Source organism: Galendromus occidentalis, unplaced genomic scaffold, assembly GCF_000255335.2.
Source record: "Galendromus occidentalis unplaced genomic scaffold, Mocc_1.1 scf7180000076543, whole genome shotgun sequence".
Classification (NCBI taxonomy): domain Eukaryota; kingdom Metazoa; phylum Arthropoda; class Arachnida; order Mesostigmata; family Phytoseiidae; genus Galendromus; species Galendromus occidentalis.
This window is the reverse complement of record NW_003804532.1, coordinates 409,174-434,867: the sequence shown is the minus strand read 5'-3', so window position 1 is coordinate 434,867 and position 25,694 is coordinate 409,174. Positions and strand designations below refer to the sequence as shown.

The 25,694-nt window shown below is 51.3% G+C and overlaps 4 protein-coding genes across 4 annotated transcripts; 3 read left to right on the top strand and 1 right to left on the bottom strand.

Annotated features, from left to right (window-relative positions):
- Nucleotides 1–812: 812 nt before the first annotated feature.
- Nucleotides 813–8,373, top strand: drk (growth factor receptor-bound protein 2 drk). Its single transcript, XM_018642146.1, has 5 exons — nucleotides 813–1,642; nucleotides 5,616–5,716; nucleotides 5,873–6,017; nucleotides 6,683–6,829; nucleotides 7,907–8,373. Exons 1-5 carry the CDS (start codon nucleotides 1,565–1,567, stop codon nucleotides 8,081–8,083), a joined length of 648 nt encoding a protein of 215 aa, XP_018497662.1. The 5' UTR covers nucleotides 813–1,564; the 3' UTR covers nucleotides 8,084–8,373.
- A 1,541-nt stretch (nucleotides 8,374–9,914) lies between these two features.
- Nucleotides 9,915–20,450, bottom strand: Stim (stromal interaction molecule). The gene is made up of 13 exons (XM_029113297.1): nucleotides 20,391–20,450; nucleotides 14,352–14,475; nucleotides 14,120–14,229; nucleotides 13,740–14,031; nucleotides 13,400–13,578; nucleotides 12,980–13,289; nucleotides 12,433–12,602; nucleotides 12,256–12,348; nucleotides 11,925–12,080; nucleotides 11,303–11,582; nucleotides 11,039–11,181; nucleotides 10,882–10,893; nucleotides 9,915–10,616 (listed from the first exon to the last, which is right to left on the bottom strand). The coding sequence occupies exons 3-13, from the start codon at nucleotides 14,145–14,147 to the stop codon at nucleotides 10,426–10,428; spliced, it is 1,854 nt and encodes a 617-aa protein (XP_028969130.1). The 5' UTR covers nucleotides 14,148–14,229; nucleotides 14,352–14,475; nucleotides 20,391–20,450; the 3' UTR covers nucleotides 9,915–10,425.
- Nucleotides 20,451–21,187: 737 nt separating this feature from the next.
- LOC100906579 (steroid receptor RNA activator 1) lies at nucleotides 21,188–23,427 on the top strand. Its single transcript, XM_003739469.2, has 6 exons — nucleotides 21,188–21,342; nucleotides 22,036–22,215; nucleotides 22,304–22,447; nucleotides 22,593–22,733; nucleotides 22,905–22,975; nucleotides 23,080–23,427. The coding sequence occupies exons 1-6, from the start codon at nucleotides 21,324–21,326 to the stop codon at nucleotides 23,146–23,148; spliced, it is 624 nt and encodes a 207-aa protein (XP_003739517.1). The 5' UTR covers nucleotides 21,188–21,323; the 3' UTR covers nucleotides 23,149–23,427.
- Nucleotides 23,428–23,803: 376 nt separating this feature from the next.
- On the top strand, nucleotides 23,804–24,645 carry LOC100906435 (uncharacterized). The gene is made up of 2 exons (XM_003739468.2): nucleotides 23,804–24,061; nucleotides 24,191–24,645. Exons 1-2 carry the CDS (start codon nucleotides 23,818–23,820, stop codon nucleotides 24,427–24,429), a joined length of 483 nt encoding a protein of 160 aa, XP_003739516.2. The 5' UTR covers nucleotides 23,804–23,817; the 3' UTR covers nucleotides 24,430–24,645.
- The last annotated feature ends 1,049 nt before the right edge of the window (nucleotides 24,646–25,694 follow it).

The window sequence follows — 25,694 nt, the reverse complement described above, 5'->3', positions numbered from 1 at the left end:
TCATCTTGAGGGGAGAGCCACCGCAAGGGGAAAGAAGTTCGAGTGAAGAATTGGATGTCAACCCACGGCCGCTTCCATCAGGGGTTCCTCGGCGGGGCGGGGCGGGGCTCAGATCATGATGCAGGTTAGTTCCCACGTCGAACCAAGGGACTCTCATCCTTATGTCGGCTATCTGAAGCCGTCCCATGATTAGTCAGACGCCTATCGCGGAGATGCCTGCTCTGCATCGAGCGGGCTCGTGGAATATCTTGGACCGAAATTAGTAACATTCGTCAATCAAGACACTTTGTGGAACTCTCTCCCTGGACCGTCGGAATTCCAGACGAGGGGGGCCCGCTATCTGATACTCAGATGCTGCATTTCGGTCGCATGAATTCTCGGGATTGCTTCCGGTTGCAGCCATTCCTATTCCTGAGCGCTTCCTGGGGGGCAATAAAAAACCCCTGAGTTCCGTCATTTTGAAGCAGAGACCATCATCATCAGCGACCGGGAAACATTCGTCTGCGACCAGCCGACCACACTGACCACACACTGATGAGGGAACTCGATTTGAGGAACTTCATTAGTTCTCGTTCCTTCGTAGTCTTAACCTATCCTCGAATGAGCATATGATCATAGCGTAGCTCATAGTACGGAACGACGCCGTTTCTCCGGTCCTCGATTCCCGAATTCCCGAGGGACAGCGCGTCTACGGCGGACCGGTCCGACATTAGCGGGCGAACGGCGCGGCTGCCGTTGAGGAGAAGACTCTCCAACGCTAGACTGGAGGCCGACGATCGCCATCTTGTGTGTTGTTTACCTCTGCCGGATCTGTGCGAGCTGCTGCAGCGGTCGGTGTGTGCATTTGAGCCGACGGACTGACTGAGCGAGCGAGCGAGGGTCTGGTGAGTGCGCTGCTGTGTGCTGTTCCTTCGGTGGTGTTGTTGTGTCGTAGGTGGTGGTGAACTACGTTATTTGTGTCCCGCTGTCAGTAGATTTCCCGTGAACGGAGCGTTCCTCGATCCGGCCGGAGTCGCGACGAATCGCTCAGAGTGCCTTCACAACAAGTGCATTCGTACAAGACGGTGTTTGGCCAGCCCACCGACTCGCATACCGTCTGCGTCCTCGGCCAGTCAACGACGAGTGGAAACGCCGATAGGGCACAATCTCGTCCTGGTCGCTTGGTTTCTCGTTTCTCGTCCCCGTTGGTCTCATCCGGTCCGACGTGTTTCGGACGGTCGCGAAAACGTTCGAGTTTCGTCGCTGTTCAGTGTGTTCCGTGAGTCCCGGAGGTGCGTGTTCGCCGTATACAGCGTTTTCGTTTGCCCACCCGTCGTTTCTGTGGTCTCGTCGTTCTTCGGTCTCCTCGCTGTGCGACGTGCTGATTGACTTGTTCGAGTGCTGCCGGCCCTGTAGTCTCGGAGTACAACAGCCGCAGCAGCAGCGGCAGCGATAGCGGCACCAGCAACAACAAGGAACGCCTAGTGAACGTCTCAAGTACGACGGACCGGTGGAGTAGGCTATAGGCCTGGCCAGAGATAGACAGACAGAGAAGTGAAAACGCCTCAACCCGTTAGCCGACAGAATGGAGGCTGTTGCCAAACACGACTTCAATGCGACCGCCTGTGATGAGCTCAGCTTCCGAAAAGCGCAAGTACTTAAGGTAAGTCGATGTCAGGGTTTTATCGGCTTCTCGGAACGCGTTGTTCCTCGGATCCCTCTCCTCTCTCTGTGCGGACGGTGTCCTTCCTTTCTCGAGTACATTCATTTAGCTTCATCCAAGAGAGCCTAATGCATTTACGAAATCGGTTGGCGTGTTCGACATCGATGCGTTCGACGCGGAGCCCTGGAACCGGGCTTTCGCTGAATGGCGCCAACAATCATTCGGGTTCGAACTCTGCTTGTCCCACGAAGCGACACCGCCTCTTGGCACTTGTTCGGGGAGAAGGCTCTCCGAATCGCTCGCACGCTATTAGAGCGTACACTCGTCTGCTGATTCATGGGGAAGGCTGCCTCGTATGGTTTCACTTTTTATCCGCTATCCGTGTCGATCTCCCTTTCGGCTCACATTGAACTTTCCCTGTTCCTTCGCGCTCGTGGGTCGATCTTTGTAGCGTGCTTCTTGACGCGATCCACCGCTCTTTCGGAGGCTCGCCGGTCCGCAAAACTCGGGAATTCGTTCGTGCAAGCGCTGCATCGAGTTTTCGGATGTTTGGGAGAATTCCCCTTCGCCCTCCCATCCCTGGGCCCCTTCTCCGACACCCCCACCATGAAGTTATTCGAGGTTCCCGGGCGGAATAGATGGTGAAGAATGGAGGAGGACACTGCGTGGTGCTCGGAATTTTTTATGTCGATCGCTCGGCCGCTCGCTGCTCAGGCGCTCGGGAGGCTGGGGGTACGTTCGGCAGCAGCGTCAGAAACACCAGCTCCAGGATCACTGGCAGCAGCGTCAGCACCACCACCACCGCCGCCGCCGCGACTGGCAGCAGAAGTATCGACGGAGGCTTGGGTTGGTGGACCCCACCTCAAACGGGGCATTTGAAAACAGCGCCTCCTCATTACTACGCTGTCGACCTTTTTCTGGTTGCTCTTTTCGAGAAATGAGTCGGTCGAGCGAGCCACCGAGCGGCCAAATGGACGGCGGACGAGCGAGCCAACCAGCCTACCTACCTACAAGCGAGATCGGGAATCTACTCACTATCTATGTATGTGTCGATTTCCTCCGTTCGCCTCCGATATACACTCGGAATTTTGTCGCGATGATGACGTTAGTCTTCTGAGAAGCGATCTTATCGGAGCATCCCCCTTCGGTGTTTGTGGTCATCGCCGTGACCGTTGCCGCCGCGATATTTGATCGAGTCGCTAAGGACACTTTCGGAATGAGATAAGAGCTCGAAATGAAAGCCTTGTCCTCGGAGAATGGGAGCTTTGCAAGCGAAATCGGAAGGATGAGACCGAGTCCGTAGGGAATGGCCCTCTTACCCTGTCCATCTCTGCCTGATACAGTTCGGGAAGAAGGACATCCCAGGTGTTCCAGTTCAGGACTAAGATAATAGCCGTATCGATGACGCCTGAAGAGAGTTTCATATGGTTGACCTAGGGCTCCCCAATAGTAATGAGCTACCCAATCAAGGTGTCAATGGGAACGTTCGTTGGAAAATGCTCGATTTTGGCTCAAACATCAGCCTAAACTTACTCTACACTCTCGGCTCTTGCTTTCGGAACAACGTACGCGACAGAGCTCCGACCCGAGCGAACTGGATCCTAGCTGTCCTTTCCTTGACTTAGAGAACAGCGGCACGGTGTTTATTCGAGGAAATCGGCGGAGCGCAAATGAGACAGGATCCCTTGTTTACTCGATCTGTCGAGCATGGTTCGCTTTTCTCGGTTTACGAAGTTCCGAGTGTTTAGGTGGTGACCATGGTTTTCCGAAGGCGATGGCCAGAAGCGCTCGGCACGTGTTCTACATGAGTCAGGACTAGATAATAAGTCTGGCGACCGACGCCAGCCACATCTGCGAGATCGTTACCAACAGCCGTCTCTCAACTCAATGCTTGATGAGCTTGGGTAGAGCAGATATCTATAGCCGACGGCAGGACTCGAGGAGACAGAGGCTTGTGACAATCAGCTTGGCTAAAACAATACTATGCAGAACTCATCATAATCTGGAAACGGTTTTATCTAGCCTAGGTCATGTCCTGGACGCCTCACTGCTCAAGGCTGTCAAACCCAAAGCGCTTCTGGCCTAAACTGTTTCCGGGTGCTTCATCGATCGGTTGCTTCGGCTGCATCACGCCCATCTTCGCCGTGGAGAGGAATTTCTGATTTCTCTTCTCGTTTCTGAATCGGAAACTCCGGTACGGGATGGAACGCTCGTTCGCGAGAGAAGAATATCGGGCTGGGCTGGGTCTCATGGCGCCGCATCGCGAGCTTCGAGAACTGTGCGGTTTCTTAATTGATTGCATGGATGCAATGCAGACTTCTTCTGTCCGCATCTTGAAGCCTGTATGAATGGATTCGGCTGGATGATTAAGCCTCAGCGAAGTCGGCTCGCGCGAAGTCCGATGGGTTCCTCCACTGGCACGTTCCATGACGGGATCCGAGCGACGCTAAAAATAGAAACCCCCGCCGTGTCTTGTTGGCGGCTGCGGCAAAAGTGGTGAGCTCTCGAGCAGAATCTCATACGGGTTTACTGTGACGGTTCGCTCGAACACTTTCAAGTAGCCCGCTGTATCGGAGCAAGTTCACTCCTCGCAAGTTGCGGAGACGAGAATGTTGGAAGCAGTCAAGGGACGATCGCCATCCAGTCATCCTCAAGCTTTGGCGTCATCGCGCTCGGTAGATATTCGCGGAATTCGCGATTTCTAGCAATAAAAGATGCTACAGCAAGGTTGGAGCATTAGTTTCCCTTTTGATGCGACTGAGCTGGCGATGAAGAAAACGATAGCTTGTTAGTGAGGCTGACTATTTCCGAATCGAACACTCGAGCGGATAGCACAAAAGATTTTTTTCAGTTTTTTATTCCTCGGATCGCCTTCAAGCGTACCGTGTCCCTGTTTGACAAACAAGAAAGTCTTGCCCCTCGGAAAGCTGTCTATTCCGATTTTCGGTCCCTGGATTCGAAAACCCTGAGTGAGTGGGAATATGCCCATTTTCCGGATCCCAGATGAACCTGGAGAGTTTGGGGGACTCAGTTCATCCTGGGGAGTTTGTGAGACTTCTGGATGTTGTTGTTTCGGTCGGGGAGTTTCCGAAATAAAATCACCCCGATTCCGGGCGCGGGAGCCCCCAGAATGCTCGCCCGACCGATCGCTGCCGAACTGGGCGTCATCCTCCGCTTGAGCTCAAATGGACCAAGGTTTCTGGAGCAAAACTCCCGCCCGGATCGATCTGAATGGAATTGATTCGTCAGATTCTCAATAATGGAAATGGACCCTCCCGTCTGCAGTGTTCATGCCTCTTTCGCTGAGAGCCGCTCCGCTGAGAGTTCGCTTGAACACTTTCCGTATGGATCATCTTCGTCTTCTACTCCATCGCTGGAATCTGTGATTTAGATGCCTATCATCGACTGACTGCAAAAGGGATAGTCGCGAAAATTCTCTGCAAACGTTCCCGTCACTTCCGTGTTGTCTCTCGCTGCCTGAAGTGCATGTCCGGCGGACAAAGTGCGAAACTGTTGTGGGTCGACGGCAAGTGTTTTTCATTTTTGAACGACGGTGCCGCTCATTCTTCCTCAGGGCGACTGAAATAATAGTCTCACGACACGTGAAACGGTAACAACAACAACAACAATGGCGGGAGATGACTGCGGTCTGTGTAGACTGTTTGGCTCACTGGCCGGTCAGCCGGCCGTCGAGTCGGGTGAGGGGGTGGCCGGCATGTGTGTGAGGTCTGATTCGAGCAAATGTCAAAAGTTCCGACGGAGTCAGGCTCACAACACGAACCACCTCTGCCCGCCATCGATCCTTCGCCGAGATTTCTCTCTGAAATGGCAGCTCCGTTGTCCGAGACAGAGCAACAAGTGTGTACTCGGGACCGAAGGGCAAACATCCCATCAATGTCTGTGTGGTGCTGAGTGTGTGTTCTAGGCAGTGGGCTTACGCATTATCCTAACGGATCTGATTTCATATCAACAGGTGCTGAACATGGAGGACGATATGAATTGGTATCGCGCAGAGCTCGACGGCAAGGAAGGACTCATCCCCTCGAACTACATTGAGATGAGGAAACATGATTGGTAAGAAGAGTTTGCTTCGACGACTTCTCGGGGCGCATTTCCGCTCGAAGGTTTCTCGAATGTGGATTTTCCCAGAGCCATCTTCTTGACGTATACCTACTTCGGATAAATCGCAGAGGTTTCTTCTGCATCGATGATATGACTTCGTCCCCGCAGGTACTACGGCCGCATAACGCGTGCCGACGCAGAGAAGTTACTTAGCAACAAGCACGAAGGAGCTTTCTTGATCCGCGTCAGTGAAAGCAGCCCCGGGGATTTCTCCCTCTCTGTCAAATGTGGGGACGGTGTCCAACACTTCAAGGTAATAGTCTTTTTCACGGAATCGCGATTGAGGTCTTAAGAGATGTCCGATGAGCGACTTCGGACCCAGGAGTAGAGGCGGGCGGTGCCGAAACTCTCGGGATTAATCGAGATGCATACTCTAAAATACCCCGAAGCCCTGAACATGGGGTGGGGGGGGGTTCGAAGCGGAGAAGGGTGCTCGGTACTTCGACAAGGGAACGTGGTGGATGATTTCCAGCTACTAGCTACGCTCGGGAGACTGACATCGTTTGCCAAGGGAAAAGTGTTTGGGTGTGTCAGTGCATGTTTTCAGAGCTGCCTAGCGTCTCGTCGCATTGTCGGTGGCCATCTTTCGTCTTTTGTGGCCTGGGGCGTTGTTTCGGGACGCGTGAAGGACGGAAGAGAATAGCCCAACGACACAAAGGCACCGACAATAGCGCGAAGTCGAAAAGCAAATGGCTTGCAATCTCCATCATATTGCTCCTCCATCGCGTTGATTTCCCCTGTGGAATGAAGCCGACGAGCCGTTCGAATTGACGAGCGGGTGCCCACATCTTGTGCTGCACCTACTCGCTCGCCTTTCCGTAGATCTCTCTCGTAACATAAGAATGAAGCCCTGCATCCGTCCGTAGCATACGATGCGCTCGTGTGAACTTATTCAAGGATGACTCTATCTCGTTCCAGGTCCTCCGTGACACCACCGGCATGTTCTTCTTGTGGGTTGTCAAGTTTCCGTCTCTGAACGAACTGGTCGACTATCACCGTTCGTCTTCCGTATCACGATCTCAGATCATCAAGCTCAGGGACATGCTTCCCGATGAGGTAGGAGAGGTAATGTGTCACCCCTTCATCGTTTTTCTTCCGTTGAGCGTTAATCCATGCGGTTTGTCCGAGGAGGGCGGGCCAGAGTCTCTGCCGCGAGGAGTTAATGAAGAGATCCCGAGGAGATGTTCATTAAATGCCTAGCTTATGTTTGCACGTCGAAAGATTTCTCGTCTGTTTCCTCGGCCGATATTGAGGCCCCATTCTGATTTCCCGCAGATGGTGCGAGGATTTGTCACGGGATGAGAGGCGACCTCCCCCATTGTAATGGGACGTCGATGAATCGATGGATTCCTATGCGCCATCCAAAAACACCCGTAGAGTCTGTGATGAGTCCCGCTTGATCCGAAATCAGGATCCGTCTTATCCCCCGTCTGTCGATGAATTTTCTAGAAGAAAATTCCCATCGTCGCCTAAAGCAACGATACGGTCGGGAGAGAGGGGCTGCGCCTTTTCAGGCATCGACTCGGTTCTTTGATACTTGTGGAACTCACCTCGCGAGACTCGCTTGGGTATTTGAACCCCCGATTCGAGCTCCACCCTATTCCCTGGAGGATCCATCGACGGAATCGGACATTCTACTTCCATCACTTCCCCATGTCTCTCATCTCCCGCATCTATATCGCCCTAATCATTTATGACACGACCTAGCTCCCCTCCGATTTCCGGGGAGCTCCGGATCCGCTGTGTCATAATTAGAAGTAGCGAGCTCTGACAGCTTTCAGCCCGACGAGCGGTGTAACGATGACAAGCAGGGAATGAGTCATCCGGAATGGACCCTTAGGCCCGGAGAAGCTTCGATCCCGAAGCCGTTGATGGGGATTCTCTCCTGCCCTACCAGGCTTTCCTGTGGTGGGTCCGAGAAAGCCCTCTGCAGTGCCGGAAATTCTAGTATTATCCCCACAGAGACGAAGCGATTTTCAAGACCCACACTCGAGTTCGCTCGCAACGTGTATGTGTTTTGACCGTGTGAGGGTGGTCGACCATTAGGAGCAGAGATCGGAACTCTTCGCTCGGTGGAGCATGGGCGTGGTCGTTGGTCTCCGTTTTCTGGGCGCAATCTCTAAAAAAGCGCTTCTTTTCCAGAGTCTTGTCCGCGCCATGTACGATTTCACTCCTCAGGAAGCCGGCGAGCTCGAGTTCCGTCGCGGAGAAATCATCACCGTTATCGACCGCACCGATCCCAACTGGTGGGAAGGCGAGATCGCAAGTCGACGAGGATATTTCCCTGCCACCTACGTTGTTCCCTACCAACCAAATTAGAGTGCTCCAGCCCGCGGGAGAAAGATTTTCAGGGAGCCATGCATACAAGACAGCAAAGAAGCAAGATAACTTAGAGCGGGACGATGATGATGACGAGCGATTGATCGCCAACTTCGCCATGATATCGAGCTAGATTTCGATCTTAACCCGCGCATGTACTCCGTAGCGGACGCAGAGAAGGGGAATCTTTATCCGGTGGAAAATCGACGATGAGCCTCGGAAACTTCCATGTCGTGTACATATTTATTCGCGTATTCCTTCTTTGTCCACAATAAATTTGCTTCTGATAGCGAGAAAATATGAATCGAATCCCTGCGAACGTTTCCGACTGGGCTCTCGATCCAAACTTATGAAGGCTAATACAAACACGTACTAGGGATCAACTCGTGTATTCCTGCAGACGACTTACCGAACCTCTGATTGGTTTACTAGATTGGCTTTGAGAATCCGAGGAGAGATACCCATGCCGTACTTCACTCGCCGGTTCCCCCAATCGTCCCCGGCGTCCCACCAACGCGATTTCCCCTTTTATTGAAAACCAGAAGTGTCCAATCGGATCATAGCCCCAGAGCGTTCTTCGATGTCTCGTGGAAATATCTCAGCGAAAACCTAGGCCGGCGCCCCGTGTACTATGAGTGTCATCCGTGTCTCCGCGTGCTGGACTTGGGGCAGCTGAGGCCCAATCGGAAGGCGTATGTTATTATTGTTCGGCCTGTCACCCCATGCCTGTACCCTTCAATTTTTGTGTGCGAAATGCTGACTGATTTTGAGGTCGCCTCGAGCAGCGGGAATCCATGAACTCGTTCCGGATCCATTTGAGCAAGAATCCATAGTTTGTAAAAGCTCTGCTTGTTCTCACGAAGGTGTGAGGAAACTCGAACGATCAAACTACTAGAATCAAAAAAGCAGTCAGTCGTTCTTCAATGACTGAATCAAACGTCTCAAATCGATGCTAGTCCGTTTCCCGGACTTCTGGAAGTAAAAGAGCACGCAGCATGTAAGACTAGGTTCGAACATCGTGTAACTTAGGTAGGTATGATGCCACACAACAACATATTATTGATCCTTGAGCCACTGTACATAGAGGGAAACTCGACTGACGTACGACGGCCGTCGTCGTTTCGTAGCTTGTCAATCTTTGACTTCGATAGGAATGACTTTGAAAAAGCCCGACTACATTCGTTCCCTGAAAGAGTGTGATGTGCGAGCGAGAGGTGTCGACCGAGAGCTGGATGTCAGCGGAGTCGATGCCGCGATCACACTCTCTCGGGGGCTTAGAGCAGCGCAACCTATCGAGGATACGATATACCATGACTTCAGAAATTTTGATTCGAGTGTACCGATATTATCTGATGGATGAGTCAATAAAAAGTCCTTGATTAGTTCACGGCGTCTCGAAAGCAGACCAAACCTAAAGACTCGATTCTCTTCAATAGATTATGCTCCAATTTCAAGATAAAATATAGCGTATTTATTCACCGTAGGATTTCGAGATGCGCGGATGGAGGCTCGCCAATCCTGCGTCGAACGAAATCAAGTTCCCATCTAGGACTCGATCGGAGGGCAAGAGTCACTGGCGACAGCTCTTATCCATATTTTTTTAAGATGTTCGGGGGAATCGAACGGAAAAAATGCGAGCCACAACCATTCGCTGACCCGCTGCACATTCGATTGACCTATCCTACATTCAGGGGCAGAAATCGGAATACCCTCCGTCGGCGAGATTTCAAGTTCAGAATGGGAGGCTCCGGTGAAGTCTTCCGAGACTTGAATGGAACAGATCTATGTGGGTATCATCTCTATTTTCGTTGTGTGTAGAAATCCCCCGGAGAGGAAGTATCCGTGGGTTTTGTCCGCCGGAATAGAGAGCCTGAGGAAATTTCATCGATTGATTCAAATAATGTAAACGTATAGTATGAACACTATTCGGAAGCCGTTCGCTGCGAGGAGGCGCTTCTTTGCCATCTTCCCTGACGAGCATGTATAATCACAGCAGTCTAGAGGTCCCGCGTCCGCGTGGGGGGGGGGGGGCTTGGAGCATATTGTTCAAATTATAGCTGATAGCATCAATGTCATATGGGCTCCTCACTCCTCACCAATCGAAATGTTGTCATAATGAGCCCGGGTGAGACTGAATGGTTTTGAGATTTGTTGAGATGCCAACTCGCGGAGCTCGACGGCTTCAACCGAGTTTCTATGGTACACTTTACACATCGAAAGGATTTCCTCTTTTCGAATTTTCGATGCTGAACACAGCCGCCACGTCAATCGACATGATCGACGATTCCGTGACAAGAACACTGTTTGTGCATAGTACGGGGTATTTACATCAAGTGAGCTTTTCAGCTGTCACGCTCAGGCGTGGTTTTCTCCTTAGTACCGCGAGAGATTTTCTTGATGGCTCCAAAAACTCCGGATTTCTTCCTCTTGTCTTCAAGAGCTGGAGTTGAACCTCTCGATGAATTGTCCTCGGAGTCAACGAGGGTGGACGCGGATGTGAAGGAGTTCCGTATTGCATTCATGAAAGCACTGCCTGAAAAAGAGATAGAGTCAGAGGAGAGAAGAAAACCAGAAGGTTCCAAGATGCTGTAAGAGAAAACGGTGCACTTTGTGAACTACAGCCGAGGCGACGGAGGAAGTCTCTGGTAATAGAACAGGGGGGAATCGAAATTGGGTAATGTTTTTCTCCTCTCTCTCGAAAGAGATTTTGCGGAGGTACAAGGAGTGCAGGAAGCAACAGCAAGACTTTTGAGTTTGAAAGGCTAGGATTTAGTTCACTTCAGTCGCTCACAACTTACGTCGTTTACTTCCTGGAAGCGTCAATGATCGTGATTAGGTTTCCTGCGGTCGCCTTGGAGGTCTAGTCTAAACGATTCGTTCTCCGAGGAGCCGCAGACGGCGCTCTGGATTAGCGGTAGTTATCCTTCCGTCTCGACTTGTGCATGCGGAACCAACCTTTTCGTTTATTTTTGATCCTGTTCCCGTTTGTGTCTTCTTCCAGAGGGCTGTCTATCGAGCCATCGAAACTCGTTCCCTTCATGAGCGCCAACTTCGAGTTGCCCGAGGCGAATGAGCTAATCGCCTCGGACCGTGAGGGCCTGCCAATCAATCAATCGATCAATTAATCAATCAATCATTAGACATTGACCTCTGACTTCTTATTCAGCGATTATCGTCGCCTCTGGATGAAAACATTATCTACGCGGCTCTCAGACTCACGATATGCCATCCCCTCCCATCTGGAAATGCACGGGATTCGGACAGGCTTGCGGTGTGAGGTCACCGTCTGGCTCCTCTCTCCTCAAGGAGCTATGCGCTCCCGGTGGCGGTCCAGGTGAGGTTACATGATTGAGGAGCGCCTGTTGACTCTCTATCTGATTGAAGTATTCGTGTGGGTACACTGGCTGCAGCGGCTGAAGGGGCTGCATGCCGACGCGCCGGCCCTGATGGGAGACAGCGTTGCTTTTCGAGGATATCGACGCACTCGTGGTCGATGCAACTGCAATGAATCAGGCGACGAATCAGAGGGCTATGCAATCGATCGATGACTCGGTGGAACAGAGTCACGAGAGGAGTCACAGGGAACGATCGATGAATCTACGGAAACAAAGCCGAGCACCATAGATCGGAAGTGAAAGGAACGGAATGAATGAATGAATGTACGACGGTCGCATTCGAGCTTTCGGGAATCCGGACATTATGCGATTCATGCACGGGTCGAACGAGGAGAAATCCGATCGAACGAAAATGCCTTGCTCTACGGGAAAACAAACGCGAGACGAACTGCATCCGACCGCTTTGAGCGGGAGATGCGCAGGCCCGAGCAACATGACCCGCGTACCGTCCACTTCCGGGAACGAGCTTTTACTTCGCCGCCGCTCCAATGTTTGCGGTCTGACAGCACCGCTCTGAGGCTTGCTATCAGCTTCGAGACAGCACTGATGTTGTATTGAAGGCGCCAAGAGAATGGCGGTCGATCCGCGAAGAAGTTGGTTCACTTGATAAGTTCAAAGTTTCACACGAATTGAAGGAATTATTAGTAAGGACACTCCCATTCATCCACAGATTCACTCGCTAAATCTCGAACGACGTATTATTCAATCGAGCGTGGAGCGATATGACAACATCGGACCAAAATCAGTCAACTGCGAATCCGACAAGCAGAAACTCACCACTACTCATGTTATTGTTGTACGACCCAGGGCTATCGTCGTCGCTCATGGTTCCCTCACTGCCAGAGCGAGAAATGACGCTCTTTGTGCTACCTGTTGGGGTAAATCAACACGCCACGTAAGAAAACATTCCGAAGGGATCGAGTCAGTGAGCAAATGGAAGGGAATGGTCATTACCGGCAGTGGGCGTGTTATAAGCATGTGGAGGCACGGCATGACCATGCAGAAGAGCCTCTAAATGAACGAGACCTCTATTGGATACGATATTGAATCCGCATAGCCGTTCTATCTGTCGCCATCGATTCAATCGTTCCGTGAAATCTTGGGTGACCTCCGACAGGGCTTGTCTGGAATCGGAAATTAATTAGTTCTTTAATCCTTAAATGAAAACATTTAGTGGTTCAATTCGGATATCGGTGCCTAGCGCTCCAGACTCCAGACGGATCAGCGACTCCTTCAGAGCACTTCAAAAATGGTGCCTCGTGAACAAAGATCATCAGACGATGTGAAGGTCACGTGCGGTCTTCTGTCAGAGAAGATTGACAGGCGTTCCGTGCATCTCGAGATAGACTGACACAGTGTCTGACTGACTGACTGTCTGGCTAACTGATTGACAACAATCCCTGTGACGAAAACGACGATACGACTCGACACATTTCGTCGTCGTTGATAGGGATAGACCACAGTCAGTGTTTTGTCGATTTGAATGAATAGAAATATTCACCTAGCTTTGAGGATGGTCGTATCGATCTCATCGATGCTGCCTCCATGGGTCAACCTGAACGGTCCCATGAAGCTCTGTCCCTTTCGTCTCAGCTTCTCGCATTCGTCTTTCGCTTTGTGGAGTTGATGTTCCGCAGCGTTCTTCTTGCCAAGGTAGTTCTTCAACTCGATTTCATGCGTGAGCTGCAGCCAATGCTGGAGCTGAGGTGGGACTGTCCCTCGCGGGAGATTCTGGGCTTTGACAAGCTCGTCGGTCAGGAAACGAACTTCTTCTTGTAGTTTGTAGATCATGTTGTCGGGGTCGCTGTAGGCTGCGGGAACGCAAATGTGGGGCTTATTCTCCCTGTTTTCCATTCGTAATTGATTTTGGGATATTCTCCGACAGCTTCGATTTAATCAAGCGCATTCGAGCAAGACTGACCGGTGCCCTCCTTGCTCTTGTTGGAGATTTCCTCTTGGAGGCTTTCTTGCTTGCTGCGAGCTTTATCTAATTGCTGTTGCATTTCTACGAGTGCGTCTTCTGCTTTCTGGAGAGAATCCATTTCTTTCATCATCTTTTGTACTTGTAACTGCGACCGTCGATTCTGTCGGTAGAGGTACCTGGAAGATGACAGGAGAACTTGAACATGGCTCTCCAGGCGAAGGTCCAGATCGGGGGCTGGTCAATCTCAGTAATTGTCGTTGAATCATCTCGAGTCGCTCAGAGTTTCGCCGAATAGACTCCAAAATCCCTTCTTCCCGGATTTTCGAATTTTTCTCACCAGACGATCGTCGTGGCGAATATGAGAACGACCGCGAGAACAACGTCCTTAAGCCAATTGTGATTGCGTTGCGGTCCGAAAAGAACAACGTCCATCGCTTTCAGGACGAGTCTCTGTTTAGCGATCGGATCCCGGATTCCAAGTACGCTTCCGAGATAGTGGTTGCTGTTGATCGCCATTCGAGGCAATTTTGCGCCGTCTATTTGGTTTTCGTGAAATAATCTGACGTATTGAGGGAGCTCGACGGAATCGACGAGCCATGCGACCGTCTCCTCGACGGTCCAATTGTGAACTGAGGAAGAATTGGGTTCCAAATGAGATGAGCTTCTCCGATATCTCGAGAAGGAGGCATTGAGCTTTGAAGTTATTCAGCGGCTTACCTTCACTCTTTTTCCAACTCAACCACATCTCCAGAACTGAAATGCTTGTATCCGAGCCGTGGAAAGCTTTTATTTGTCGCTCGTTGCCATTCGGGTTCTGCAGTTCCCCCCTGAAATGATGGGGTCCTTCATCGATTCCCAGCATATCTCGATTCTCGGTCATTTCAATTTCCAATACGGGCAGTCGTCATCGTGCGGCTCAAGTCGACAATGGATAAAGTGGCGGACCTACCTGATGAAACCGTCAGTCTCGAATAACTCGACGGTTCCTGATTTGTCATCGTCCAACTGCCGATGGAGCTGCTTGATTGCTTCGAAGCCTTCGACATCGTCGCAAGATGAGGTCACCTCGCAAGCTGAAAAATGAAATCAATTGCAGTATGAGAACTCGGATCCATACGTCTGTATGTGTGTACGCTTCCCTCCGAAGCCTTGGGTTTAATTCCTGAAGTGATAACTATTCGTTCAGACGGGAAGGTTGTGCCGGAAAATATCGCATACGCGCAAGACTCCCTTCCCCGCAACAGAAACGTTCCCGGGAAGCCCTCCGCCGTAGAGGGATCTCGGAGACGGCAAAGTAAAGCCAGATGCTCGCACCACAACGGCACAATACACGTTTGTCTCGCGGAGATCGTCAAACTAGAGTATTGGGAACGATCCCCGCTCTACCCAGGAGTGGCGCGAAGACTCCGATCGGGGCCGTCGAAATATAGCACCGATATCTCTTCGGCTCGGTTCATTCGATGGAATCATAGAACTCAAGCGAGCGTGATGCAAAGTGATTGTCAGCCTGAGTGAGAGAACGGGATTAGGGGTCTCCCTATCAACGACAGAGCATGAAACTCCGACAAGAATTTCCGCAGGCAGACGCAACGGCGCTGAGGCGACAGACCGTGCATCCTAGGGCAAGTTCCCTTCAGGCCGATCGGACCGGAAACTCTTCGAACCTTCGGAATCCAGGAGCTTCCGATCTCTGCATGCAAATTCGTCGAGCAGATTGCCCGGGTGACATGCTCCATCCGAGATCCCCCCGGACACGCGGAGACACCGATTTGGATTCCGACGTACGATCATTCCTACCTAGAAAAATTCTCCCTTGAAGGAGCTCCACGTTTATTCAAGGGGGGGAATTCTGTTGAGACCCGGAAGTCGGATTCCCCTAATGAAAGAGAGCAGTGTTTCCATCAAACGAGACTGGGCGCGTGAAGTATCGCTTGACAAGCCCACAACATAGACCGTAACGAGGGGAAGGCGGAATGATATGCTCGCTATTTAAGAGCCTCGCTCAGAATGAGATGTGTTCCGCTCGCCCTCGATACATTGGGAGGACAGCGAGAACACTCGCCGAGACTTCAAGCGAGCCCATTATGTCAGATAATCTCATGAAGTCGAAAAGCCGCTGGCTAGCTGGCCGGCAGACTGGCGTTTCGAGCTACCCTCTCAATTGTCTCGACGTAGCACAAAGACTTTCCTGCTATCGCGGTCAAGCCTTCCGCTACCTTTGGCGCATCAGCGGCACTCGAAGGGAGGCGAGGCTCTTGAAAATTCTACGATTCTCGAGGAGAGCAGAATCGAAGCCGAAGAGTTCATTCCAAGCGAGCTTCCCGACAGAGAGTCCCAGAGAGCCAGACGCTCGTTCCTGAGCTTCTCTGATGAGTGCTACGGATCATCATCATCATGGGGCAATCGATACACTCAACCTGGGCAGCTTCCCTCGTCCATTCTGGAATTGGTCGTTCACGGCGTGAATGTCACGGACGTTGTTAGCGGTCTCCAGGGAACATGATGGCTTTGCCGGAATTTATTGGCACCGGGGTCAATCAGAGTCGGTCGGCCCGACGGGTTGCGTGTGATATGCGAGATCTCTGATCACTTCAGTCAGTCAAAACTTGGATCGGAAATTAGGATGCCATCGACTGACGAGGAAGACGCGAGAGTCGTGAAAGGGGGCCTACTGCGAGGCTAATTCCACGGACAAAGGACTTCATTGGAGGACATCCTCCGATAAATCCGAAATCGAGGCTGAATCCATGGTCTCGAGGGTCCGGGTCAATGGCGGGGAGAAAAATTACGGGAGCGTGCAGTTCTGATTGAGAGAATCGGTCCCACGGACCAATGATACCCAATAGGAATCTTGACATTGGATTCGCGCGGAGCGCAGGCTACTCCAGAGTCTCGGCGATTTCTGCGGGGAATCCGACATTGTTCTCTCACTCAGATGGGAGAACATCGTGCATAAGGTCACAGGTCACAGCGTCGAGTGATGTCGCTCGCTTCAACTTATTCGAATGGACTCCCTTCCGACGGACAGGAACACCTGTTGGCTGAATTTCTTAGACTACGATATATAGCACCACGAGAGCGTTTGTGAAGAAACTCGAACCCTGGCGCAATCCACCAAAGGACGAAAAGTCGATAAACGATCTCTCGCGAGTGGATGATGGATTTGAAGTACAGAAGATTTCGATTGCGCGTGTTCTCGTGGAAACATCTGATATTGAGCTCTCGTATTTAAATCACGCCAAATAATCACTCGAGTCGAACGCACTTTTCGGACCCAGGGGTGGGTTATGGCCTATGAAAGAGCCAATGTCGGTCAGGAGAACGACGCTGTTGGCGAATCCATCTGAAAGAGGAACCTTCTTTCTGAACGTCCTACTAAATCCGAAACCATGCGGTCGGGAAGTGGCCGTGGCGACAATATCGGTAGCGTGAGCTAGAATGTCAGGCGCACTCGGGAAACTCGCCGAGACAACTCCGAAGGGATCAGAGACCCAAAACTCAAACGGCAAAGGGCGTATGTTACGAACGACAGACCAGACGTGTCTGATCGAGTCAGAATTATGTAGGTACGTGGAACGATATTTGGCGAGCAGCGTGCGGATGAGGAGGTGAGAGCAAACCAAAGGGGGTCGACGAAGGGATTCCTCTGTGGAGAAAACGAACGAGCTATTCGACTCTTGAAGAGGGAAAGTTATTCGTGTGACAATGGGTCGAGGGTCACGCGCGAAATAGAATCATCATGCTTATATCGGCGACTGGGCTGACAACCAGAAACGATCAATCCCTCTGGGATCAGTTCGAGTAACACTTCCAGAAGCTTTTCCGGGAGCAACGTGAAGAATGTTATTCTAGGCGCGATCTTCGGATACAACATTACATCACCGATCGACCAGTCATTGAAGCGATGACGGAAAAGCTCGTCTGAAGGAGAAGCTCGAGCGCGACTCACTTCCTAAGCCCGCGGCGCTCATGAAGACAACATTCTCTGCGAGGACAGTTTGTCGACTAGGTGTCGACTGCCGATGCCGCTGGTCGGTGGTGGCGTAGAATACACAAGACTGCGATTCGACCCATATTTCAAGCGGTTTTTCATGAACACTGCACCCGAGATGATCGAACAGTCACGGAGAATCTGATACAACGGAATGTAGACACTTCTCTAAGCGGAAACTCTGCAGATTTGCTCAGGAGATCTCGCATGGCGCAGTGAAAAGGTTGTACTCGCCGGCATTGAGAAACTTGCCGGTCTGTGGCCGGCAAGCCGCTCGAGCTCGGACGACCGACCATTTGGTCCGGACACCGACCCGATGAGGTGCTCGCGGCGCACAAAGATTTCTCAGCTTTGACATGTGATGCAGAACGGCGAAATCGTACATACGAGCGTTGTACGCGGGCGCACGCAGCCGCTCATTTAGCTCGGTCGAGCTGAATGAGACGATTCGACGAGGGTAGAGTAATCAAGAGGCGTTTTTTCTGCATGAAACCGACCAAGAATAGAAATCTATGAATATCGTCGGGCAGTTCCCAAGAACATTGCCGTGCCGCGGAGGTGACGTCGACTCCGAGGACCGATATCCGAACAATCACGCTGACACTTCCTCGTGCAGAAAGCGGTCCGACACTCTGCAGAGGTAATCCTTGAGCGCGCCCGAAGCACCGGGGGCGGACTTGGAATTAAGACACGAAAGTGGTCCGGAGCGGTGCGACCGCAGATAATTCAATATCATAGTTTCGGTCATGAGGAATGAGGTAGTTCATCGTAGCTTCGGTTGGAGAATAATGCGCTCACCGCGATGACTCAGAGCCGGTTCCCGGGCATCGAACATCTAGCGTCCTACGGCAGGGAAAACATAGGTATCCGGGACAGTGAGATAAGAATTTTCTATGTAGAGGAGGAATGTGAGGCATCCACCTCCGTAAGCGCCATCCTTAATTTTGTAGTCGACTCTCAAGTCGATCTTGTTGACTTGTAAGTCGGGCTTGTGACAGATGCAGAACCGGCAGCATACATCACGCTTCGGTGCCGAGGTTCGAAATAGGCCAGTATGCATTTGCATTCATTTTTGGATTAATTCACGAGCGCTTTCGACAAATCGTCGAGCAGGAACCAGACATCCCGTTTTGTCGTGTGAGCATCGGTGTTGACTCTACGCCTCTAATCACCATGATTATTGCACCTGATGAGACGGTAATTGAACCAATTGAAGCCCCGCGGGTCTCTGTGTTTGAACTCGGCACCGACGTAATTACCGTAGTGATGAATGGAATCTCAGTCGGCTGGGATGGACTCGTTTCGAATTGGATCAAATTGATCGAGAGCCGGATCCCTTGGAATCCGCGCTCCGAGTTCCACTTGATGTTCGTTCTAAACAAACGACGTTAAACTCTTTGGCGCTCGTTCTCGATCATTTTCACTCATGCGATCACACAGGTTTATGAGTTGTATGAGTTCGCTCTCATAGCGACCGTTTCGAATTCTTTTGCCACTTCCTATCGCATGCGTTGCCTGCCTCGAGTGTGGTTTCATGTAGAAACAGCAACGCTCGAAGCTCGCATCTACCGCCATCGGAGCCATAAAGATAGACGATGCTCTGGGACACTCAAACAGAAGTCGTTTGCTTTTTCGCAGGCTGGAAGCTTATCGGCTAAGTATTCGGAATATCTATCCTCGCCGGGAGTTCCTAGCTTCTCAATCAGTAATTCCCATTTTTCGACTCTAACCGGTCCTTCTTCTGACCCACGTCTCATTCAGATTTGGTCCTCCTTGCCTTGAGACTCCAAGCCGATATGCATCAATAGGTATATTTCCGTCCGAGTAGAGAAAGGCCGAAGAGCGGAGAACTTCCGATGAGCGTTCCGAGCATCATCCGAATTCGCTCAGCGACTCGGGAGTGTGAATGCGCGATCCACAAATATTTATTCTTCCTTCTCCACGAGCATGGATCCAGACAAAAACAACTCGCACCTGTCCATATCACGTGCGGAATGGACAGATTACTTTCTCCTGAAAGAGCAACCCGACGATCCGACGGTCTGCCGATACGCCATCTTCGGATCAGGTATGTTTCACTTGAGAGCCTTCATAAACGAAGACCGTGTAGGTGTGTCAAGCTCCGATGGATTCAGAGGAGCGGCTTAGCCGCTCGGAGTAATCCATTCAGCAGAATCTTCGAGACGAGATCGAGTAATGAGAAGTCAAAGCCGCAGAAACAGCGGCGGCGGCGCCAGCCACCGTCGCTTCGAACGCCGCCGCTGCAGAAAAATGTTTCCGTTTCCGTCGAACACTAACATTGAAACATCTCGTGACGATTCTTGGCGTAAAAGCTTTGCTTTGGAATTCATCGGCAAACACCGGGGGGAAGATACACGCCCGCCCTCCCAAATCCATTTTCGCCCTGAGCTAGACTCGAGCCCTCGCAGAAGTTCTCAAAGAAGTGACTCGACATCAAAGACCGATCACGACGCCTCTCTAGTTTCTTCGAACTTTGGGGCAGATGCTTTTCTCGATTTCTTTCGCTAGTCCATTCTTTCGTGAGTTCTCCGCTCCGTGAGCAAGCCCGGGAGAGCCGCACTGAAGAAAGGCGCTCACGAAACGCGGACACCGGTTAGTACACGTAGCTCTGCCACCTCCGGTTCCGAAGCCGATACACGGAGCCGAGACAGCGGATCAGACTAGTCTGGCGATGGTCTTCATAAATTTCGCCGAAGCTGTCATCCGCGTCTCATGAAAGCTCGACGGCGAAAGGGACCCAACTAAATGCTCGGTCTCGTTCGTGAAAATAGTTTTTATTCTCTAAAAGCCTCGTATTCACGTTCGCGGCTGACCGCAAACCAAAACGGAATCCTCCCTACTCGAACAATGGAGAACCTTAAGTTCGGAAAAAAAATCCCCTCCGAATCATCACATGTTATCGATTCAAGGCTGTCCACACCGGGTACATGCGAGAGCACGGAAAATCACGCTTCGAAAGCCGATCGTTGTACTCACAGGCAGTGTCATTGAAAAGTTCCTCAGGATCAGGCCCAGCTTCCTGGCAGCGCACAGCCGCCAGAAGAAGAAGCAGAACCATTGGCAGGAATTTCCTCATCGCGATGCCTTCTGTAGAGAAACTTGTACGTCTAGTCGGTGAACAGAAAAGACCTTTTCACTGGTGTTCGGAAGAACAGCCACCACCGAAGTACATCCCTAGCTAGTCGAAACAAAATCCGAATCGAAGAACATCGTTACATGGCTCCAACACTTCAGATCAACTCAGACGGACGGAACAGACACGACTCGGTGGAAGACGTTCTTCTCTATGGAGAGCCGCCGTAAAAACGGACGACGTTCCACAGCTGGGCTGCTGAGTCTCCTCGCTGCCAGTGATGGTGGCGATGATGTTGCCGATCGTCTAGGCACAGCCCTAGGGAGTCAGCTGGAAAGAACTATCCGTCCCACGGCGAGGTGAGGCAGTTCGGCGCAGGTGGTCGTTGCTGCCATCAACTTGTAGGGAACGGGACGACGTGTGACTAACATCGGCTCCTGGGTGAGGTTTTTCGTGGGACTCGACTTTCATTCCTCCGCCGTAATATCTGAAAGCCCTCAGCCGCGTTTCTCCGAAGAGTCGGCTCCGTCGTACCGATCAGAGCGCTGCACTGTCTCACGAGCACGGACTTCGTCTGCTCTTTGGGCGAACTGCCTCGGCTAGGGATGTGCGAGGGTAAGCGCCGACGAAAACATTTTCCCCGCGCTCTTCCAGCATTCACCATACCACCGGGGAAGCCACACAGCGCTGCAACAGAAAAAATATCATCAAACTGCCGGAGAACTTGTCCGGCAGGGTGTCGAACTGTACAGGACCAGAATTCAGAAAAGTCGCAGAGGCAACACGACGCGTCGTTGTCAGATCCATTTGGAGGCAATTCTGGGCTCTACGCTCCAATGTCGATCATGCGGGAAGGTGAGTTGATTCGGTTTCGAGCTCATCCTCCGCCGTAGTGTGGTGAGTCTTACGGAGCGTGTTCAAGTTCCTGAGTGCGTCAATTCCATCGACGAGTTCAGACTAGCTTCCAGGCACAATCGTTGCCGAGTCGTACGTATACCGGGGAGATGAACCGATTGGTTGACTGTTTTTCGTCGTCTGTGAGATCAGTCTGTCACGAGAGAGAACGCACGGTCCCCGTTTTTTTTCAAGCTACTGAATGGAACACTCGCTTCCGGTCCCGATTGCTTCTCGACCGACAGCTCAGGCTTGAATGCGATATTTTGTGATTTTTCATCGCATCCGTCCGTGGCCACAGCCGGCTCCTATATCAGACAGGCGGGAGCTATTCGTCGGATTCTCAATGCGAGAATGGTTCGAATACTAATGTCTGCGGATAGAAGCAAAAGTTGCATGCGTATCGGTTCTGTGCGGGCGGACTGTGGACGTTTGCTGCGACAGCGGCTAGGGCTAGAACAGCTTCAAGGTGGCGATGACTCACGGTTGTCATACCTGGACATATAATGATGATTATGATGATTTGATAGAGTAGTATGGGCTCGGAAGCCGACGCCAGCTCTTCTGCTCCATGATTTCAGTCAAACTTTCCGCTAGTTGAATGAATGGCTTCCTGATTCGAACGATTGATTTTTTCATCCCTCCCGCATCCAGGAAATCACGAGAGGGCATGGAACGATCCTCCTCAATCCGCGTACGCAGCCAGCGAACCCCGTGCGAGAACTCGATTGAACAAGAGAGTGGCTTACACGCCGGGGATTCCGACTTCGCCTGCTTCGTCCAATCCCATCTCAATCCCAAGTTCACCACCTGTCTCGACGGGCGATATCCATGGTGAGGAGCGGTCGAAGCTTATCTCCTCGGCAGAATTGGGAATAGTCTTAGTGCAGGTCCCGTCGTGACTCCAGTCGTCTGATTTCAGTATTCACACCCCCGGATTTCCATCCCGCCAGTTGCTCGCCTCCCTGCGGGAGTCCTCCTAGTTCATCGGGGAAGGTTGACACGAGCGATCTTCCCGATCTGAACTCGACAGAAATGTTCGAAAAAGTGAATTCAGATCTCTCTCGTGAGTATCGGTCGGCTCCACTGTCCTGTCAATCGTAGTCAAGAGCCAATCGCTCCAGTGCATCAAAGCTCTGATTGAGAGCAGTCGGAAGTCAGGGGAGGATGGAATTCTCGATTCATAACACACTATGCCTTTGACCTGTCAGATATGTTGAGCCGAGTCCAGGAGAAAGTCAGCGAACGGAAGTTTGAGGATATAAGGAAACGTTTGGACATCATGAGATCTCAATGGAATGAGGGCAAACTCTCTGAACCCACGAAAAAACTACTGTACCTCCTAGTCACCAGTGAGTATCGCATTAAAGTGGATTCCCATCTTCGACCCTGGGACCACATGCGGGAAGAGATCTCGAGGTTCAGCGGGTTGTCTGGCCGGCATTCGACGCCTCCCGTACCAAGCTGAAGACGCTCTCAAAAACCTCACGAAAAAGCCACGAAGTAACGTTTTTTTCTCCTAGGACTGCGTGCCTGCGACTACGAAGACGCGAATCGCATACAAGTGGCCCTGATTGTCAATTATTCTTGTGAGGTCAGTCTTTCGCGTATTCGAGAACGTGAGAAATATGTCTCTGGTGGATTCTCCCTCAGCATCCGACACTTGTTTCCGATCTCAGTCTTTCCGTATGTCTTCAGGTATCGCAATGGGTTGTCGGCGTGAAACATGTTATTCTCGAGTGCCAATCGCAACATGTGAAACCTTGAGCCCACGATCTGGAAATGCTGACGTCGATCCGGGTAGACGGTCGGATAGCTTCACCGAACTTTGGTCATAACTGTACAAAGCTTTATACACTTCGTGATATCTCCGTGGAGGCTCGTTACTCCCTTGCAACGAACACAAGCGCAACTTCGATTCCGAGCGGTTTCTATTTGCAACGCGCGACCACCGCTCCGGGCGTGAGACGCTGCAAATCTTCTCACCTACTCTCGACTCTGACGATGTTTTCGAGTTTGAAATTTATTGTCCCGAATAAACTTATACCTCCGAAGACTACTCTCATCAATACTCATTCTGTCGCCACTCGTCGATGGAGGAGAGGCTCCGAGCAGCCTGGAAGGAATATCTGTCTGGATGCAAAGGTTCTCCGATGCTTACCTCAGGGTCAACGATTGGGAGCTGGAGACGGTCGCCTCGTGGGAAGGCCGTGCTACGGCAAGCGCACATTTCGACACATGCATGTCGCGTGCCGCGGAAAGTCCCCGCGGAACGAAAATACTCATTCCTTGGGTCAGCTAAAGCGGTGATTATTGTGCTCCGGAGAAGAGTGTCAATCTACGAATTCGAAATCCGAAGCGAAGGTGATGAAAGAATTGTTGGTTTCTTTCCTTGTGCTGTGTCATGTGGCTTCGGCCAGTGGTGCGACCAGAGCCATGCTGGCGGCGGAAGGTTCCGATGAGTCGGAGCGATCGTTGAGGATTAAATCCCTCCTCCATGAGTTGGATGGCTTGCCCGACACGGAGCTCCGCGATCTGCTGCTTCAGTTGAAAGAAATACGCAGACTGCGCATGCAGTCGTCTAAAAGGAATACCGCAGAAATTCCGGTGGGACAGTTGACAGAGAACGAATTGCTGCAGATATCAAACTCAGTCCCTCAGCCGGTGCGCAAAAAGCCGCGTGGGTATTCCATTTTCATTAGTAATTTATTTTAAACCCGGAGTCGCTTCCAGCAGCACGAGCTGTATGCCGAAAGAGGGGATCGACAACGTTGATAAGTTCTGTTAACTCCTCCGATTGCTTTCGCAGATTTCATTCCCTTAGACATACCGCACGATTTGATCCGTGTCAAGCTGCCGAAACCAGGAGACGTGTTCGGAGTTTCCAGGCCGCGCGGGGTCAATAAAATCCTCGGGGATAGCTCTGAAGAGAGAGATGACGAGGAGAAGAGACAAGATTCCGCGAACAATGTCGAGGAAGAAGATGATCATTCCATACGAATGGGAGACGAATTCCCAGAAGCTCTCGACTTTGATCTCGTTGATTGAGAGCGCAGCTGGGGAGAAACACTGAGGAGAAGATACACTAGAAGGCTCTGGATGTAGACGTTCATCAAGCTGATCGTTCTCTCGATTCTCAGCTTTGAAACTAACTCGACGGAACTTCCCGTGAGAGAGCGAAAATCAGATGAGCTCATCTGATTGGCATTCTGTATGCAAACATGCAAAAGCGTTGAATAAAACGGGGATCGCTTGTTGTCCGAAGCCGAACCTATCAGGGGTTCTGATTGAGGCGATCGACGACGCACAGTGGGGCAAAATGCGAAAATAGGAGGAAAAAATTCAAGTCAGCGATTCCGCTTTTTGAGCGCCGAACATCCTCATCGACTCCTTGAAACTCGGGAGGCACATCAATCTTGTCGATATTTTGATCCACGAGTGCGTAACGAACAGCTGAAGTGACTCTGAAAACGCCTCCCGATCCAGACGTTGAAGTGGTCGTTGGAGTGCTCCGCGGAAAAAAACGAGATAAGCTGTCGATTTGGAGAAAGAACTTGCCAGTGAGCTTGATTGAGTCGAGATGAATGTTCAATGCAACATCCGGGGACAATATGAGATCTTTAAGATACCTAGGGAATTTCATGAAGACTTGTCATTTCTTCGGGATATGTGTCAACTTTCACATCGGTAGAAGTACACGCTCTTCCTGAGTCTTCCTCCAGGGAGAAGCTGAAAAATGCTCTCCGATCTCTCCTCTTCCCGATTCAGTTCTCAAACCCTGCTTTTCGATGCAGAAGTTGAGTCCTGGAATCTCTCGCAGGTGTACAAATCAAGGTGTCTCGCTTCGAATTTTTCGATGATTGGCCTGCTTGCGAGAATGGGAGGAACTTAGATCTCCTCGAGAAGGTTTTGTTGGCCCGAGTGGAACTCGAGATTGAGGACTCCCCATCATTAAGACGATCTTTGAGTAAACACGCATCCATCTTATGCCGGAGATACAACGGAAGTTGTCGTAATCGTACAATTTTTTTGGAGAAGAACGCCAAGTGGCTCGGTCATGTCCCCATCATTACCCTGGTTCATACGGCCCGCCTCGAATCCATCCCGCCGACTGCGAGGGTTGGTCGCCCTCATCATCACCCCCTTATCGGTGAGCTTGGACGATTTGAAAAAAACAGCAAAATAATTTTTTCAACCTATTTTCGCATTCTGCCCCACTGTGCGACGCTTCGACCAGCCTCGAGTGTCAATTAGGTAGTTTCAATTCCTCGGCCATGATTGCCACGGACGATTCCCGTAAACGACTAGCGAAA

Excerpts from the sequence above, each read along its gene's own strand:
- drk (XM_018642146.1), top strand. The coding sequence starts at position 1,565 with ATGGAGGCTGTTGCCAAACACGACTTCAATGCGACCGCCTGTGATGAG. Across the intron at positions 1,643-5,615 it reads GAAAAGCGCAAGTACTTAAG|GTGCTGAACATGGAGGACGA; the intron begins GTAAGTCGATGT and ends TCATATCAACAG. Across the intron at positions 6,018-6,682 it reads ACGGTGTCCAACACTTCAAG|GTCCTCCGTGACACCACCGG; the intron begins GTAATAGTCTTT and ends ATCTCGTTCCAG.
- Stim (XM_029113297.1), bottom strand. The coding sequence starts at position 14,147 with ATGTGGTTGAGTTGGAAAAAGAGTGAAG. Across the intron at positions 14,032-14,119 it reads GAGTTGGAAAAAGAGTGAAG|TTCACAATTGGACCGTCGAG; the intron begins GTAAGCCGCTGA and ends ATTCTTCCTCAG. Across the intron at positions 13,579-13,739 it reads TTCGCCACGACGATCGTCTG|GTACCTCTACCGACAGAATC; the intron begins GTGAGAAAAATT and ends GTCATCTTCCAG.
- LOC100906579 (XM_003739469.2), top strand. Across the intron at positions 22,216-22,303 it reads CTCGACGGGCGATATCCATG|TATTCACACCCCCGGATTTC; the intron begins GTGAGGAGCGGT and ends GTCTGATTTCAG. Across the intron at positions 22,734-22,904 it reads ACTGTACCTCCTAGTCACCA|GACTGCGTGCCTGCGACTAC; the intron begins GTGAGTATCGCA and ends TTTTTCTCCTAG.
- LOC100906435 (XM_003739468.2), top strand. The coding sequence starts at position 23,818 with ATGCTGGCGGCGGAAGGTTCCGATGAGTCGGAGCGATCGTTGAGGATT. Across the intron at positions 24,062-24,190 it reads GCCGGTGCGCAAAAAGCCGC|ATTTCATTCCCTTAGACATA; the intron begins GTGGGTATTCCA and ends TTGCTTTCGCAG.